The sequence below is a fragment of the Dendrobates tinctorius genome, unplaced genomic scaffold (assembly GCF_039654945.1).
Source record: "Dendrobates tinctorius isolate UK_male_01 unplaced genomic scaffold, ASM3965494v1 ptg000014l, whole genome shotgun sequence".
NCBI classification, from domain to species: Eukaryota; Metazoa; Chordata; class Amphibia; order Anura; family Dendrobatidae; genus Dendrobates; species Dendrobates tinctorius.
In genome coordinates, this window is record NW_027361682.1 from 19,760,545 (window position 1) to 19,776,629 (window position 16,085).

General features: G+C 47.5%; 1 protein-coding gene across 3 annotated transcripts in view; it reads right to left on the reverse strand.

Annotated features, from left to right (window-relative positions):
* The window catches only part of ABCA9 (ATP binding cassette subfamily A member 9), a 271,200-nt gene that overhangs the window by 150,380 nt on the left and 104,735 nt on the right, over nt 1-16,085 (reverse strand). For all 3 annotated transcript variants that reach the window (XM_073559967.1, XM_073559966.1, XM_073559968.1), the window contains 3 exons: nt 14,659-14,834; nt 4,601-4,720; nt 731-869 (listed from right to left, as the gene is read on the reverse strand). In XM_073559967.1, the coding sequence (XP_073416068.1) occupies nt 731-869; nt 4,601-4,720; nt 14,659-14,834 (435 nt within the window). The remainder of the gene's footprint in view (nt 1-730; nt 870-4,600; nt 4,721-14,658; nt 14,835-16,085) is intronic.

Below are 16,085 nucleotides of genomic sequence, written 5' to 3' on the forward strand. Positions count from 1 at the left end.
GAGCTTTATATATATATATCTATATATATATATATATTTTTTTTTTTTTTGGGATATTACTAGCACTTGTTTTGCCATCCAGCTTGTCCTATTGCAAGAGGATTGTGAACACCACAGGAGGGTTTTTTTTTATACTTTCCTTCGTTAAATAAGATTTGGTTCAGGTGATCACTTCATCAGAAGCACATTAAGTAGAATGAGGTGTACTCTGGTTGGAATTCAACTGACACTGGAATGGAATTGCTGTCAGACATGTAGAGAAGCTGATTTTTATAAAACTGTGCAGTTGTCTCTTAATTTTTCCCAGAGCTGTATTTATTCCAAAGAGTGTGCAATTAAATATTAAATTGAGGGTGCCAACAATTTTGTCCAGACCATTTTTTTTAGCCTGGTGGTAAATGCCTCTGTTCTCCTGAATCCAGCATTGCTTTTCTTTTGTTCCTGTGCTTCTCCGTTCCTGAGATATGGCCCTTTCTTTCCTGTATATAAATTTAGTCTTGTTAGCCAAGTGAGCGTGGTCCCAAACATAAGCCCACAAAGAGGAATTGATAAGCACACCCACACCCATTTGCTAATCAGACAGGAATTATATACAGGAAAGAGGAGGCCATATCTCTGGAACGAAGAGGCGAAGGTACAAAAGAAAAACAACGCTGGATTCAAAACAGCGGCATTTACACCTGATGTAAAAAAATACATATGCCAAGAAACAGGTCCTCTTTTTGCTTACCAGCAAGTATATCTGCCTCATCCATAAACTGGGTACTGAACATGGTCACTCGATTGGCTTTGCGTTTTTTCAACAGTGCCCAAATGTAGTGGCGGGAACACGGATCTAATCCTGCGGTGGGCTCATCCAGGAGCAAAATCTGTAAAAAATGACAATCATTTCCTAATCAATCCATGCATATTTACCGATGTAAATCACACCGCTCCCCCAAACAATCTAGGAAGGTCAGCCCTGAATAATGCTTCTTTATTATAAGGCATTAGGTGTAATCTGTGGGGGAATCTGGGAAAAAGTGGTAATGCCACTGCAGGGAAAAGTAAACATAGCGGTGCATTATGTTCTCCATAAAATGAATAGGTTGGCACAGTATGAGTGGCCATGCTTGTCAGTCAAAAGACAGCTATTTATTCTGACTACACCATAATATGGCTGAGGTGCTTTCTCATTTCACGTCTTGGCTGGCAGTGGTGTATCTCTCATCAGATGCATGCATCCAACATGCCCAATTATTCACCCCAACATCTGCTGTTTTGTTAGACTGATGGTATAAGGGTTGAAAATGACAAATGCTAATCTTCTTTCATTTGTGAGCCTTCAGCTTCACACCAGGACTCATACTGCATTTATCTATGTGGTCTATAATAGCTGGCTTCCCTCTATCTTGGGGCAGTTGCAGAGAGCACAAGGAATAGGAAGGTAGGAGCTCCGCTGCCTATCTGAGCCCAAAATATGTAAACGAAGGAGGGCCAGGGATGGACACATAATTAGTGCAACCAGTGCAGCCACACAGGAGTCCAAGAAGTACGGGCGCCCATTTCTACCTCCAAAGCAGGTGGAACTGGCCACTATGCTGAGCTACTGGACTGCAAAAGTACCCATGTATTGCTCTTGCACATGGGCCCTCTTCTCTCTGTGTTCGCCAGGAAAGAGGGCACATCTGAAAAGATGCATCCATCCTGGTTACGAAGAGGATACTGACCATATTAGAGGAAGTCGTGCCCGCCTGTAAGAAGGAAGGAAGAGACCACCCACTAAGTTAGGGTGAGGAGCTTAGAGGGTACCGCCAGAAGGAAAGAGAGATTTTTGAAGCCCAAGCAATGGGGTACTATTATCTGAGAGGACTCTCTGTATATAAGCATGAGGAGTTAGTCAACAAAATCATGAAATATATGAATGGCGAAGAGTTTGCTACCGAGATTGTAAAATATGTAGATGGCGAGGATTGATTGGGGCCTAGGATCATAAGGTTTGTTGAATGATTGTTTTAGTAAACCTGTGGTAGTCACATGTGCCAGAAGAACCATCTTTTTAACAGTGAGTGATCAATGAGTGGAACAGGCTGCCATGAGAGGTGGTGAGTTCTCCTTCAATGGAAGTCTTCAAACAGAGGTTGGACAGACATCTGTCTGAGATGGTTTAGTGAATCTTGCATTGAGCAAGGGGTTGAACACGATGACCCTGGAGGTCACTTCCAGGAAAGATCTTTGAACAAATTATTAAACAACATGTATGTCAGTACCTGGATAAAAATGAAGTGATTAAACTGAGTCAGCATGGGTTTGTAACTAATAAGTCATGTCAGACTAACTTAATTTCCTTCTATGACGGAATCACTGATTGGGTGGATCAAGGAAATGCTGTAGATATAGTATATCTTGACTTCAGCAAAGCATTTGACAAAGTATCTCATACAATCCTTATTGAAAAAATGACTAAGTATGGAATGGACAAGGCAACTGTTAGGTGGATTCATAACTGGCTTAGTGATCGGACCCAAAGAGTGGTCGTAAATGGCTGCACATCCAGTTGGAAGAATGTCTCAAGTGGGGTACGACAGGGCTCTGTCCTGTGCCCTGTATTGTTCAACAACTTTATTAATGATTTAGATGAAGGAATTGAGGGTAAACTGATTAAATTTGCTGATGACACAAAGCTAGGAGGGATAGCTAATACTAGAGAAGAGAGAGAGAGGATTCAAAAAGATATAAATAAACTGGAGAAGTGGGCAGCAACTAACAGAATGGTTTTTAACAGGGAAAAATGCAAAGTATTACATCTGGGCAATAAAAATGAAAAAAGCATATACAGAATGGGAGGAATAGGGCTAAGCAACAGCACATGTGAAAAATACTTGGGTATGCTAATAGATCACAGACTGAATATGAGTCAACAGTGTGATGCAGCAGTAAAAAAGGCAAATGCAATTCTAGGATGTATTAACAGAAGCATACAGTCTAGATCACGTGAAGTCATTATTTCCCTCTACTCCTCTTTGGTCAGACCTCATCTGGAATATTGTGTCCAGTTTTGGGCACCACATTTTAAAAAAGACATCAACAAACTGGAGCAAGTTCAGAAAAGAGCGACCAGAATGGTGACCGGTCTGCAAACCCTGTCTTATGAGGAAAGGTTGCAGGATTTGGGAATGTTTAGTTTGCAAAAGAGAAGACTGAGAGGAGACTTAATAGCTGTCTACAAATATCTAAAGGGCTGTCACATTGTAGAAGGATCATCTTTATTCTCATTTGCACAAGGAAAGACTAGAAGCAATGGGATGAAACTGAATGGGAGGAGACAGATTAGATATTAGAAAAAACTTTTTGACAGAGTGATCAATGAGTGGAACAGGCTGCCACGAGAAGTGGTGAGTTCTCCTTCAATGGAAGTCTTCAAACAAAGGCTGGACAGACATCTGACTGGGATGATTTAGCGAATCCTGCTTTGAGCAGGGGGTTGGACCAGATGGCCCAGGAGGTCCCATCCAGCTCTACGATTCTATGATTCTAACATTCTATAATCTCTCAGGGTGAGTGAGAGAGTGACTAAGGATTGGGCAAATGCAGAATTGTGCCCGGTTATCACGTGACCAAGAGAAGGCATGAGATTTGGAGAATAATTGCAGTCTGTAAATTTGTTAATGTTGTAGAATTTATGAAAAGTATCTCATCTGATCTTTCACTGTGGTGTTTTTAGCCACAGATGTTTTTATACCTTTTTTCTATAATATAGTTTTGAATTTTATCGGACAATTCCGGAACCTGGAATTTTTTTTTTCCTTCCATCCATGATGTTTCATTGCACTATGAGTTCCTGTGCCTTCAGTTGTTCTATTGAGTGAGATGACTCTGTTGTATATAAGTATCTCAACTGAGTTACACTTTTTTGTTACTGCTGATAAAATGGGGGATTAATATTGTGGTTTTCCACGTTAATTCAGCACACGTCTTAATTAAACTCTTAATTAATCATATTGTCGACCAATCTGAAAACCCATCCTAATAGGAACATCTATATGACACTTAAAATGTCCTCTTATGTGGGGTGTGTAAGATAGCAGGAGATAAAGTCCTGGAGGAGAGATATTTGTCACTGAGGAGTCTAGCCTCGGTGACGTAAGTCCTGGAAATGAGGGTTCCAGAAATAATAGGTTGCTGAGAAGTTTTTCATGGGACTGAATTTTGAGTCTGAGATTTAGGAGTGAACAGAAGAGCTTGGGTTGGGGTGGTCGATCCCATAGCTCCAGTCCAGGCCTTATAGCTTTTATTTCAGGCAGTTAATAAACCTCGTCTTGTTGGACCAGAGACATAGCTTGTGTTACTATAAACATGGCAGCAATCAGTTAGTCAATGAAACTGAAATTTGGCTAATCGCATCTTTTGTGCAGCCAAAAAAATAAGTGCTTTTGGTAGAACCTCTTGTGTAACCAGTGAATGGCCTGATGACAGTATGTGCGCTGTATGGTCTAGTAATAGCAATCGTCTTCATACAGTTTTCATCTGCCGGGGTAAAAAGGGTCTTCAACGAGCGTCGATCGACTTGTTATATCGTCGCTCATTACGGGTGGAGGAGACCTGCCCATGTAAGCCTTACCTGTGGGTCCCCCAACAAGGCGATCCCCAGTGTCAATTTCCTCTTCTGTCCTCCGCTTAGTTTACTGGCCTCCACATTCTCAATATTTTTAATGTGCAGATCGGACATAATTTTTTGGACCTGGTGGAAAAAAAAAATAAAATATATATTTTTTTAATATATTGTCTTTTTATAGAAATTCACTAATCGAGGACCTACAGAAATCAAGGAGCCCACTAATTCTAGATTCTTAGGAGATTGTTATTTTTGCTATACATAACAGGACTGATGCGCTGCCATGTACAGCACAAGCAATAGGACGATCACAGCTTCAAATCTCCTAAGGGGTTTATTAAATACAGGAAAAAGTTTTTCAAAATATTAAAAAAATACAAAAGTTCACATCACCCCATTTTGTGCCATTACAAATAAAACAATAAAGAAATAAAAAAATACATATTTGATATTGCCACTTTCAGAAATGTCCGATCTATCAAAATATAAAATAAGATACCGGTAATCTGATTGGTAAAGGACATAACAAGAGCAAAATCAAAATGCCAGAATTACGGTTTTTTGGTCGCTGCGACGTTGCAATAAAATGCAAAACATTGCATGTACACCAAAATGGTATCATTAAAAATGTCAGCTAAGTGCACAAAAAATAAGCCCTCACATAGCCCCAGATACTGAAAAATGGAAACCCTACTGGTCTCGGAAAATAGCGATATAAGCAACTTTTTTTTTTTTTTTTTTTACAATTTTCGGAATTTCTTTTCCCAACAAAAAATATATACGTGTTTGGTATCTGCGAACTCGTACTGATGTGGGGAATCATTATCAGAATTAATAGGGTCATTCAAAAGCACAACTCGCCCTGCAAAAGACAAGTCCTCATATGGCTAGAAAATTTTAAAAAGTTATGACTCTTGGAAGAAGGGGAGGAAAAAAACAAAAAGGGAAAGTAGCTCGGGGTGAATTGTGTTAAAGCTTCTTGCCCGCCCCCATAGTAATGCGAACATGAACCGGATTATCATGACGTCCTGCTTAGGGAACCAATCAGAAGCGGCCATGTCACGTGCGTACGTGTCGGAGGCGCAGCCGTGGTCAATGTTGCCAGATGCCAGAGAAGAGCTTTGCGTCGTGTCGGCTGAACCATCACTTTGGTTATAAAACGCAGGAAGAAAGCAAGTATTGTTTGTACCAAGGATGCACAATAAATACCTATATTTCCGGTAGCAAATTGTAGGATTTATTTATTATTTATTGGAAAAGCTAACATAAGGGAGTAAACTATACGAGCAGTAGCACATATTAGATATACTGTAGCACCAGTAATGCTGGTATAAACTGCTTAAATTCCAATAAAAGCACTAAGGCTACGTTCACATTGTGTTAACACAGCCCGTTCAATGCATAGCGTTGACGGGCTGCGTTAATGCTATAGCATAACGCGATATGCGTTATGCTATACCGCTAGCGCAGATACTCCATCAGCACTAGCGGTGACGGAGCCTCTGATGCTGCAGCCCGCGTCCGAGGCTCCATCACTGAATGACAGCACATCGCGAACGCGTGCCACTTTACGGCATGCGTCGCGATGCGCCCGACAATGGGGCTGAATGGCAGCGTCAACGGACTGCGTTACACCGCGGTGTAATGCAGTCCGTCTAACGGACTGCCGAAGTGTAATGTGAACCCAGCCTTAGAAATATATAACCACTGTTAGAGTGTAAGGGGTTCAGTAATAATAGAGGAAGGTGTCAGTATTTCATATTTAGGGTCTGGCGGCCTCTCTGGTTCATATAGGAGGGGTGTGGATGTAGGAGAGAGGGCCCCGGAATGAGGGCCCGCTGTATAACCGGGCCGGAACTAAGGGGACTGTCACCTAGGTTCCACAAGGGTATGTTCCCGGGGGAAGCAGTTACAGGCCGGGACGGAGACTCTTCTAGAAAGTGTGGGGGTGGGGTGACTATAAAAGAAGCACAGGAGACCTGTGAGCGGCATTCGATGGGGAGAGAGACAAGAGGCAGGAAGCAGGAATCTAGGTGGCACTGGAGAACAAGAGGAGACCAGCGCCTTCCAGAGAGACAGGATGGGGGCTCGCCTGATCCAGGGAGAGGACGGTACAGAGTAAAGTGGGAAAGAGACACAGCGCAACCCGCGGCTGCCTCTGCTCCGCTCCATACCGCGGCTGTGGCCCATCCGCTGAGACCCGCGGCCTCCTCTGCCCCGCTCCAAACCGTAGCTGCGGCCCATCCGCTGAGACCCGTGGCCGCCTCTGCCCCACTCCATACCGCGGCTGCAGCCCACCTGCTGAGACCCACGGCCGCCTCTGTCCCACTCCAAACCGCAGCTGCGGCCCACCCGCTGAAACCTGCGGCCGCCACTGCCCCTCTTCTGACCATGGCTTTGGCCTGTAAGTCAAGGTCCATGGCGGTCACTACCTCGCCTCCTTGAGGGGCAGCCCCGACGCTGGGGGACTCTTCTGGGGCCTGCTGTGCTCCTTCTGCACCTAGGCGTAGGAACGCCCAAAGCCTCCGGCAACTCGTCGGCAGACGCCGAACGGACACCTCCCGGACAATAACTCTGCAAGACGTCAGAGAAAGATAAGTGATACTCCGTTGATTGTTAATTATAGTTCCAGGACTCGTAGTCGGCCATATTGCGGCCATACCGTTGCCGGCACTTGCCGAGTACTCTTATATCGTGTTATTTGTGTTTTAGTGTCAAGCTTCCCTGCGTGGAAAACTATTGTCAGCTTTTCCATTTAGCCATATAACCCATATACTTTATAAAAGTTGAATTTGAGCTTGCTCCGTCTTTGGCTCGTCACTGAATCCTGCGTACCTGCAAGTACCACATTTGGCGTAGTCGGCAGGATACAGTCTCCGAGCGCGAGCGGGGAAGCTGCAGACCAAGGGGGAGAGGGTGGCCCCCAGTCCAGCATATCCCTAGGGGCTATGCTAAACAACGTGCCTAGGTTCACAGGCAGAAATACAATGCTGTTTAGCTGGACGGAGCGAATGCGGGGGTTGTGGAGGATGCACCCAAATAACCCCTGATCTGGAGGCCGAGGTGGCCCTAATGGCAATGGACGGGGAAGCCAGGGACTCAATGATGTCAAGACCCCCGGGACACCGAAACACTTTTGCCAGGGTATTTCAGATCCTGGAGGAAACCCATGGGGACCCGACTGATATGGGAGAACTGAGAACCCGGCTGTTTAGCCGCATGCAGGGAGAGGGGGAGACGGTCACCCAATACATGAATGTCTTACAGGAGCTATATACGGCCAGTGAACGAAATGACGGGATAAGCGTGGGACCCATCGACATAACCCTACGTGACCTCTTAGTGACAGAACTGCGGGACCCCCTGACAAAGCAAGCCTTGTGAGAGCGGGTACAAGTGAACCCGCTTTTGACCTTCTCCAAGATAGAGAGTGAGGCACGTACACGAGAGCAGGAGCAAGGGGTGACAGTCCTCGTAGAGAAGGCCCGGAGCGTTGAAGCCTCTGTGAGCGCCATTAGTTAACCCCAGTGGGTGGAGGAAATGCAACAAGAGTTGAAAAATATTAGAGGCGAATTGGCTGAGGTGAAGAGGAGGGCCGAAGCTACGAGCAACCGGCCAGGGCCGAGGGCGGCAACCCTGAGTCCCCGTAACCCCGGGGCAGCTGGCCTTCGTGACCCCTCCCCTGCTTTGATTGTGGCGAAGTGGGCCACTTTGCCCGAGAGTGCCCTCTGCATGGGAAGTACCCGCCCCGACGTCTATTAAACTAGAGGGCTCTGAGAAGGGGGGGCGCTGCTTGGAGTCAGAACCCACAACGCGGGGTGGTGGAAGTCCCGAAGATCTAGTTGCAAAGTGTCCGCTGATTTGGGCAGAGTTTGAAGGCCGCACGGTGCGCTGCCTGGTGGATACGGGGTCGCAAGTTACAACCATGCCAGAGACCTACTTCCGGCAGCACTTCCCCGAAGCCACAAGGCCCCATTGGGGGTCCGTGATAAAGCTACTGGCCGCTAACCAACTACCAATCCCCGTCGTCGGGGCAGCATGGATGCAGATCTCAATGTGCGGCAAGCAATTGGGCCGGCGAGGCGTGGTCCTGACTCGGGGAGACGCAGGCGATAGACACGCTGTCACCTTGGGCATGAATATATTGAAGGCGTTCAGCAGTCTTCTCCTCAGTGAACCAGCCCAAGAGACTCTGAAAACAATGGAGCCCCACACTCCCCAAGGGCAAGTCTTCCAACAGATGGTGCTGGGGTCGCGAGTCCAAGAGGCCTGCCAGGAAGGGGAGGTGCTGGGGAGGGTGACTGCACATGCGGCTCCTCAGCTCGTGCTGCTGCCAGGACAGACAGCAATCGCTCTGCCCGTCCGGGCCCATGTACCTCTGGAAGGAGTGCAGGTGGAGCCATGCTTCTCCGAGCACTTACCCCCCGGGCTCCTGGTGGCTCGTGCCATGGCCACCATAAGAAAGGGGACAGCCCTTGTACTCTGTGTCAATCTGGAGGACCAAGAAATTGTCCTAAGACCTCGCACGGAAATGGCAAAGCTGGTAAAACAAATGGAAGAGGTGCTCCCGCTCCTGGCGTTGCGGCTGGGGGTGAGTTTAAAGGACCCCTGGGACATAACTGCAAATTTCATCCAGACCGCGGGATCCCTGCCTGAGCAGGAAGGGAGAGCAGTCTTGGAGCAAATGCGAGCGGAACTCTCCGGACTAGGGCAAGCCCAAATACGCAGGTAGAAGCCCTCCTGGGCCATTACAAAGAGGTATTCGCTAGCCACAAAGATGACTTAGGTTGCACCACAGCCATTACGCACGGCATCCCCACCGAAGGAACAGCCCCATCAGGGAACATTATCGGCAGATTCCATTAATGGGCAGCCCCCATTGTGCTGGTGCGGAAAAAGGACGGCACGCTGCGTTTTTGCCGGGACTACCGGAAGCTGAACGCCTGCACCATCAAAGACTCATATCCGCTTCCCCGTATAGAGGAGTCCCTGTCTACCTTGCACTTGGCCAGTGGATACTGGCAGGTACCAATGCCGGAAGAAGATCGTGCAAAAACCGCCTTCATCTTGCCCATGGGGATGTTTGTATTTATTCGGATGCCGTTCGGACTGGCCAACGCCCCCGGAATCTTCCAGCGATTGAAGCTGTGTCTGGGTGATCTAAACTTCGAGGCCACCCTAATATACCTGGACGACATCATCATCTACGCCGCCACGTTTGAGGATCACTTGCATCGTCTGGGCCAGGTACTCGGCTGGTTACAAAAGTACGAGTTGAAGGTGAAGCCCCAGAAATGCCATCTGTTCTGCACACAGATCGAGTATCTAGAGCATGTCGTCTCCGCCGAGGACGTGAAACCGTCTCTGGAGAAAGTCGCTGTGATATGGGAGTGGCCTACCCCCAAGACGGTGAAGGATGTGCGGGCCTTTCTGGGGCTGGCTGGATATTACCGTCGCTTCATGAAAAACTTCACCTGCCGAGCCCGAGCCCTGCAGGACCTACTAAAGGGAACCCCGGCCGGTGCCAACAGCTGGAAGGTACAATGGCGTGAACCACAGGAGGATACTTTCCGGAACCTCAAAACCACACTCTCGGAAACCCCGGTGTTGGCCTACACGGATTTTTCACAACCGTTTATTCTGCACACCGACGGGAGTTTGCCCGGGCTGGAGGCTGTGTTGTCCCAGATGCAGGACGTCCGAGAGAAGGTGATCGCCTATGGCAGCCGGTCAATTCATGACTCCGAACGCAATCCCAACAACTACAGCTCCTTTAAGCTCGAGCTCCTTGCGTTGGTGTGGGCCATGACGGAGCGATTCGCGGAGTACCTAGCGGGTTCCGAGGTGGTGGTACGAGCAGACAACAACTCACTAGCCCACCTCGAAAATACCAAATTGGGGGCCCTGGAGCAACGTTGGGTAGCCAGGATGGCCAAATTTAAGTACAAAATCATTTACAAACGGGGGGCAGAGAACGTCCACGCCCACGCCTTGTCCCGAATCCGACACACCGCCCCAGGATGGAGCCGAGACAAAGAGTTAGAAGAAGCAAAAAACACCACTTTCCACAGGCACTGCCGAAACAACGGCAGTAACAAGAGAACAGTCCCATGCGGGACCCACAAAGGGCATCCTAGAACAATCCTGGGACGAATGGATATGTCAGCAACAGGAAGATGAGACAATCGGCTCCCTACGTCGATGGGTGGCCACAAAACAACTGCCCAATGATGCTCAAAGAAAGACACTTTCTAGGGACATGTTACTAATGCTACGACAGTGGGAGAAGCTAGTGCTCAAAAACGGACTCTACCGAAAAGCCGAACTGTGCGCAGAACCAACAGCAGCTTGGCAAGTGGTAGTGCCGGGGGTCCAACTAACTGAAATTGCCCGGGAAGCTCATGAAAAGGGGGCTCATTTTGGGGCACAAAAGACTTTCCAGTGGCTACAGCGAATAGCCTACCACCCCCGATTACAAACTGAAGTGGAAGACGTATGCCGAAAATGCCGCCGATGTGAGCTGACTAACCCCCTGAGCAAAGAGCCCCTATACAAACAATAGTATCAACGGCGCACCTCGAGCTATCATTGATAGACTACCTGACTATCGGTCCAGCCCACCAGGGGTACGAGCATTGCTTAGTCATGGTGGACCATTTTACCAAGTTCGCCATGGTGACCCCTACCAGAAAACAAATGGCAGAATCCGCAGCCTACGCTATTTGTAAGAACTTTGTTCAAGTGTATGGTTGCCCACAATGTATCAACTCGGATCAGGGCGCCTGCTACCTGGGAAAAGTAATGGAGGAACTACCTTGCCTGTACGGCATTGATAAATCTCGTTCCACACCATACCATCTGCAGGGGAATGGGGCCTGCAAATGATTTAATCAGACTTTAATCCAAGTGCTACGTACCCTGGAGGACGACCGAAAGACCTGTTGGCCAGAGTACGTCCCCGAGCTAGTCTGGGTATATAACAACCGGGTACATCGAGTCACGGGCTACACTCCATACTTGCTACTCTTTGGCCGAGAAGGCAAAGAGATCACCGAGGTGGAGTTGGACCCAGATGAGGAACGACCATGGGCAGGGGTCCCCTCATGGATCTGGGATCACCAGTACCGTCTGCAAACCCTACACAGACTAGTACAAACAAAGCTCCGAGATCTGGAACACCCAGGGAAAGCCCCGTCGCAACCCACAGAATTCCGCAAAGGAGATTGCGTACTTGTACGAGACCAGCGCCCCCAAAACAAATTGGAGCACCAGTGGGAGGAACATCCCTACCGATTACTACGACGAATAAGTTCAGATGGGCCTGTATATGAGATACAGTCTGAAAAAGAAGGGGACCGGTTCATCCGAACAGTACATCGCAATGTGTTGCGGCCCTGTATATCCGCGGATCCCGAACAGTCCAAGGCCCCTCCTCAGGCCCCAGATCCTACGCCAGCTGTGTGGGATGATGAAGACGAAAAGGACAACTTGGCAATAAGGACCGACACATCCAGGGCCAGTGCCCCTATGGCCCCAGCTATCCAACCACCTTCCATCACCCCAGAAGACCCCACCACGCCAACTGAACTGCGATGCTCCGAGCGGTCTACAGCAGGAAAACCCCAGAACGATATGAACAAGATCAGTTCGTATGGCAAAAATGACTTCAGGGCCAAAACAAGAACACAAACCCCCCAACCATTGCCCGGGGACTGGCGAGCAAAAAGGATGGGGGAGTGTAGGAGAGAGGGCTGTTATGATTGGGTCACCGAGGAGAAAAGCAAGACCAAGCTAAGCCACAGAAAACCAGAGAGGTTGGTAACTAAGCGGATTGCAGACCCCTGATCCTATCCACACAACTAGCAGTAGCCGTGGAGCGTACCTACGATGATTCTAGACGCCTCGACACAGCCGGAGAACTAAATAAGCCTAAAGCAAGAAAGGGGAAATCTAAACTGCCCCAGAGAAGACCCCAAAGGAATAGATAGCCCCCAAACATATATTGTCGGTGAGACAAGATGAAAACACAAACGCAGATAGGAAAATAGGCTGAGCAAACGATGGGGCCCAAACTAACTAGACAGGACAGGAAAGGAAAGACACTGTCTGCAATCACGCAAAAAACCCTGCAAAAAATGCCCAACACGTCTGATAGAAAAGCACTCTGGTATATTCTGAAAACAGAGCAAAGAGAGGCCAATCTAATAAGGGACAAAAACAAACTGGCACAAACAGCAACATAAGGATGGAAATTCAGCACAGCCCCAGCCAGGGCTGGCTGACCATACAAAACTGAAATAGACAAAACCAAATCAAATGTGAACAATAGCAAAAGAACACTTAGGTTGAGCATGCAGGGACTGAACTGGAAACTAAGACCTCAGGAGGCAGGAAAAAATCACCAGCAGGGACAGAGGGAGTCGGCTGTCTTAAATCCAGTCAGAAACTCCCAATGTCCAATCGTCCTCCTCATTATCAGGTGGCAGGCCTCTGGTAATTAGATCAGCTCCATTACCTCCTGTAACCACCAGAGGGAGCCCGGAAAGAGAACTCGCGACGCCTCTGTCAATATAACCATCTCCACTAAATTCACCACTTTACACGTGCCGCGCCAATTCTTTGGAATGCACTTCCCAGGTCAATACGATTAGTCCCCAATCCCCACAATTTTAAGCGTGTCCTGAAAACGCATTTATTCAGACTGGCCTATCGCCTCAACACATTAACCTAACCTATCCCTGTGTGGCAGAGCCAAAAGTTTTACCATAACCAGGTTCCCAGCATCATGTTCCCACATGCTTTATGCATCCATTAGCCCTCTGTGTCTGTACTGTTACACACTTAACATTATGGCTGGTCCATACAATCAGAGCAACTGTTACCACCCACCTTTCGTGTCTACCTCTTTCCTCATAGACTGTAAGCTTGCGAGCAGGGCCCTCACTCCTCTTGTTATTTGTTATAATCTACTGTCTGTGATTATTGTTATGCTGTAATGTCTATTGTCTGTACAAATCCCCTCTGAAATGTAAAGTGCTGCGGAATATGTAGGCGCTATAAAAATAAAATTTATTATTATTATTATTATTCACCAGTAACCAGAGGTAGGCCAGAAAGTGAATTCACAACAGAGGGCCCCGTAATGAGGGCCCGCTGTATATTCGGGCCTGAACTAAGGGGACTGTCACCTAGGTTCCGCAAGGGTATGTTCCCGGGGGGAAGCAGTTACAGGCCGGGATGGAGACTCTTCTAGAAAGTGTGGGGGTGGGTTGACTATAAAAGAAGCACAGGAGACCTGTGAGCGGCATTCGACGGGGAGAGAGACGAGAGGCAGGAAGCAGTGGTGCTGGAGAACAAGAGGAGACCAGAGAGACCAGAGACAGGACGGGGGCTCACCTGATCCAGGGAGAGGACAGTACCTAGCAACGTGGGGAAGAGACACAGTGCAATCCGCGGCCGCCTCTGCCCCGCTCCATACCGCAGCTGCGGCCCATCCACTGAGACCCGCGGCCGCCTCTGCTCCGCTCCATACCGCGGCTGCGGCCCATCCGCTGAGACCCGCGGCCGCCACTGCCCCTCCTCTGACCGTGGCTGCGGCCTGTACGTCAAGGTCCACGACGGTCACTATCTCGCCTCCTTGAGGGGCAGTCCCGACTCAGGGGGATTCTCCTGGGGCCTGCTGTGCCCCTTCTGCACCTGGGCGTAGGAACGCCCGAAGCCTCCGACAACTCCTCGTCGGCTGGGCCCAGCGACTGAGACGTCGAACGGACACCTCCCGGACAACAACTCTGCAGGACGTCAGAGAAGGATAAGTGATCGTTAACTATAGTTCCATGTCTCATAGTTGACCATATCGTGGCCATACAGTTGCCGGCACTTGCCGAGTACTCTTATATCGTGTTATATGTGTTTTAGTGTCAAGCTTCCTTACTTTGAAAACTATTGTCAGCTTTACCATTTAGCCATATAACCCATATATAAAGGTTGAATTTGAGCTTGTGCCGTCTCTGGCTCGTCACTGCATCCTGTGTACCTGCGAGTACCACATGGATACTTGATGTTACCTCTTGATTCACTTGCTTGGCGGGGATGCCCTTTATTATGGCAAATACTTTCAGATTTTCTTTTACTGTTAAAGGGTCGAACTTCACATCAACCTGCGGGCAGAAGCCAAGTCTCTTCTTTATCTCTTCCACGTGTTCCATATGCGATATACTGTAGTTATACACAGAGACTGAACCTGGAGAGAGATTCAAAATCATATCATCTGCACAGGAGCTGTTTACAAAATTTGTGTATTTTTGTTCTTGACTTTTTTTTTATTAAAGATTTAAATGCAGTTGAGTGCTTAAAATGTTCATAAAAGTCTACACACCCTTTAAACCCTTGTTAAATCAAGACATTCTGGTATGTCATATTTCTGATGGGGGTTATGAAATTGGCTCAGGAATGAAACTCTCTCTTCACAAGACAGGTGTCAGCTAGCTCCAATCATTGCATTTAAATGGAGCGATCACGTCACGTGACCGTTCCGGCACCCATTGAGTCAAGGGGTTGCAATGCAGATGGGGGCCAGCCTGTTAAAGGCTTCCCAATCAGCATCATCTTCCTACTCCATGATTCCACGCAATAGGCTGGGACTCATAGGAGATCAGAACAAGAAGTGAAATGATCACAGGTTTTAGTTCCCTAAATAAAAAAGTGAGAAAAAAATATTGAGTTTGAGTCCCTCCCTTATAATATTATATATATATATAAAAAATATTATTTATATATATACATACAGTATATATATATATATATACACAGTTGTGGCCAAAAGTATTGACACCCCTGCAATTCTGTCAGATAATACTCAGTTTCTTCCTGAAAATGATTGCAAACACAAATTCTTTGGTATTATTATCTTCATTAAATTTGTCTTAAATGAAAAAACACAAAAGAGAATGAAGCAAAAAGCAAAACATTGATCATTTCACACACAACTCCAAAAATGGGCCAGACAAAAGTATTGGCACCCTCAGCCTAATACTTGGTTGCACAACCTTTAGCCAAAATAACTGCGACCTACAGCTTCCGGTAACCATCAATGAGTTTCTTACAATCCTCTGCTGGAATTTTAGACCATTCTTCTTTGGCAAACTGCTCCAGGTCCCTGATATTTGAAGGGTGCCTTCTCCAAACTGCCATTTTTAGATCTCTCCACAGGTGTTCTATGGGATTCAGGTCTGGACACATTGCTGGCCACCTTAGAAGTCTCCAGTGCTTTCTCTCAAACCATTTTCTAGTGCTTTTTGAAGTGTGTTTTGCAAAGGTCATTGTCCTGCTGGAAGACCCATGACCTCTGAGGGAGACCCAGCTTTCTCACACTGGGCCCTACATTATGATGCAAAATTTGTTGGTAGTCTTCTGACTTCATAATGCCATGCACACGGTCAAGCAGTCCAGTGCCAGAGGCAGCAAAGCAACCCCAAAACATCAGGGAACCTCC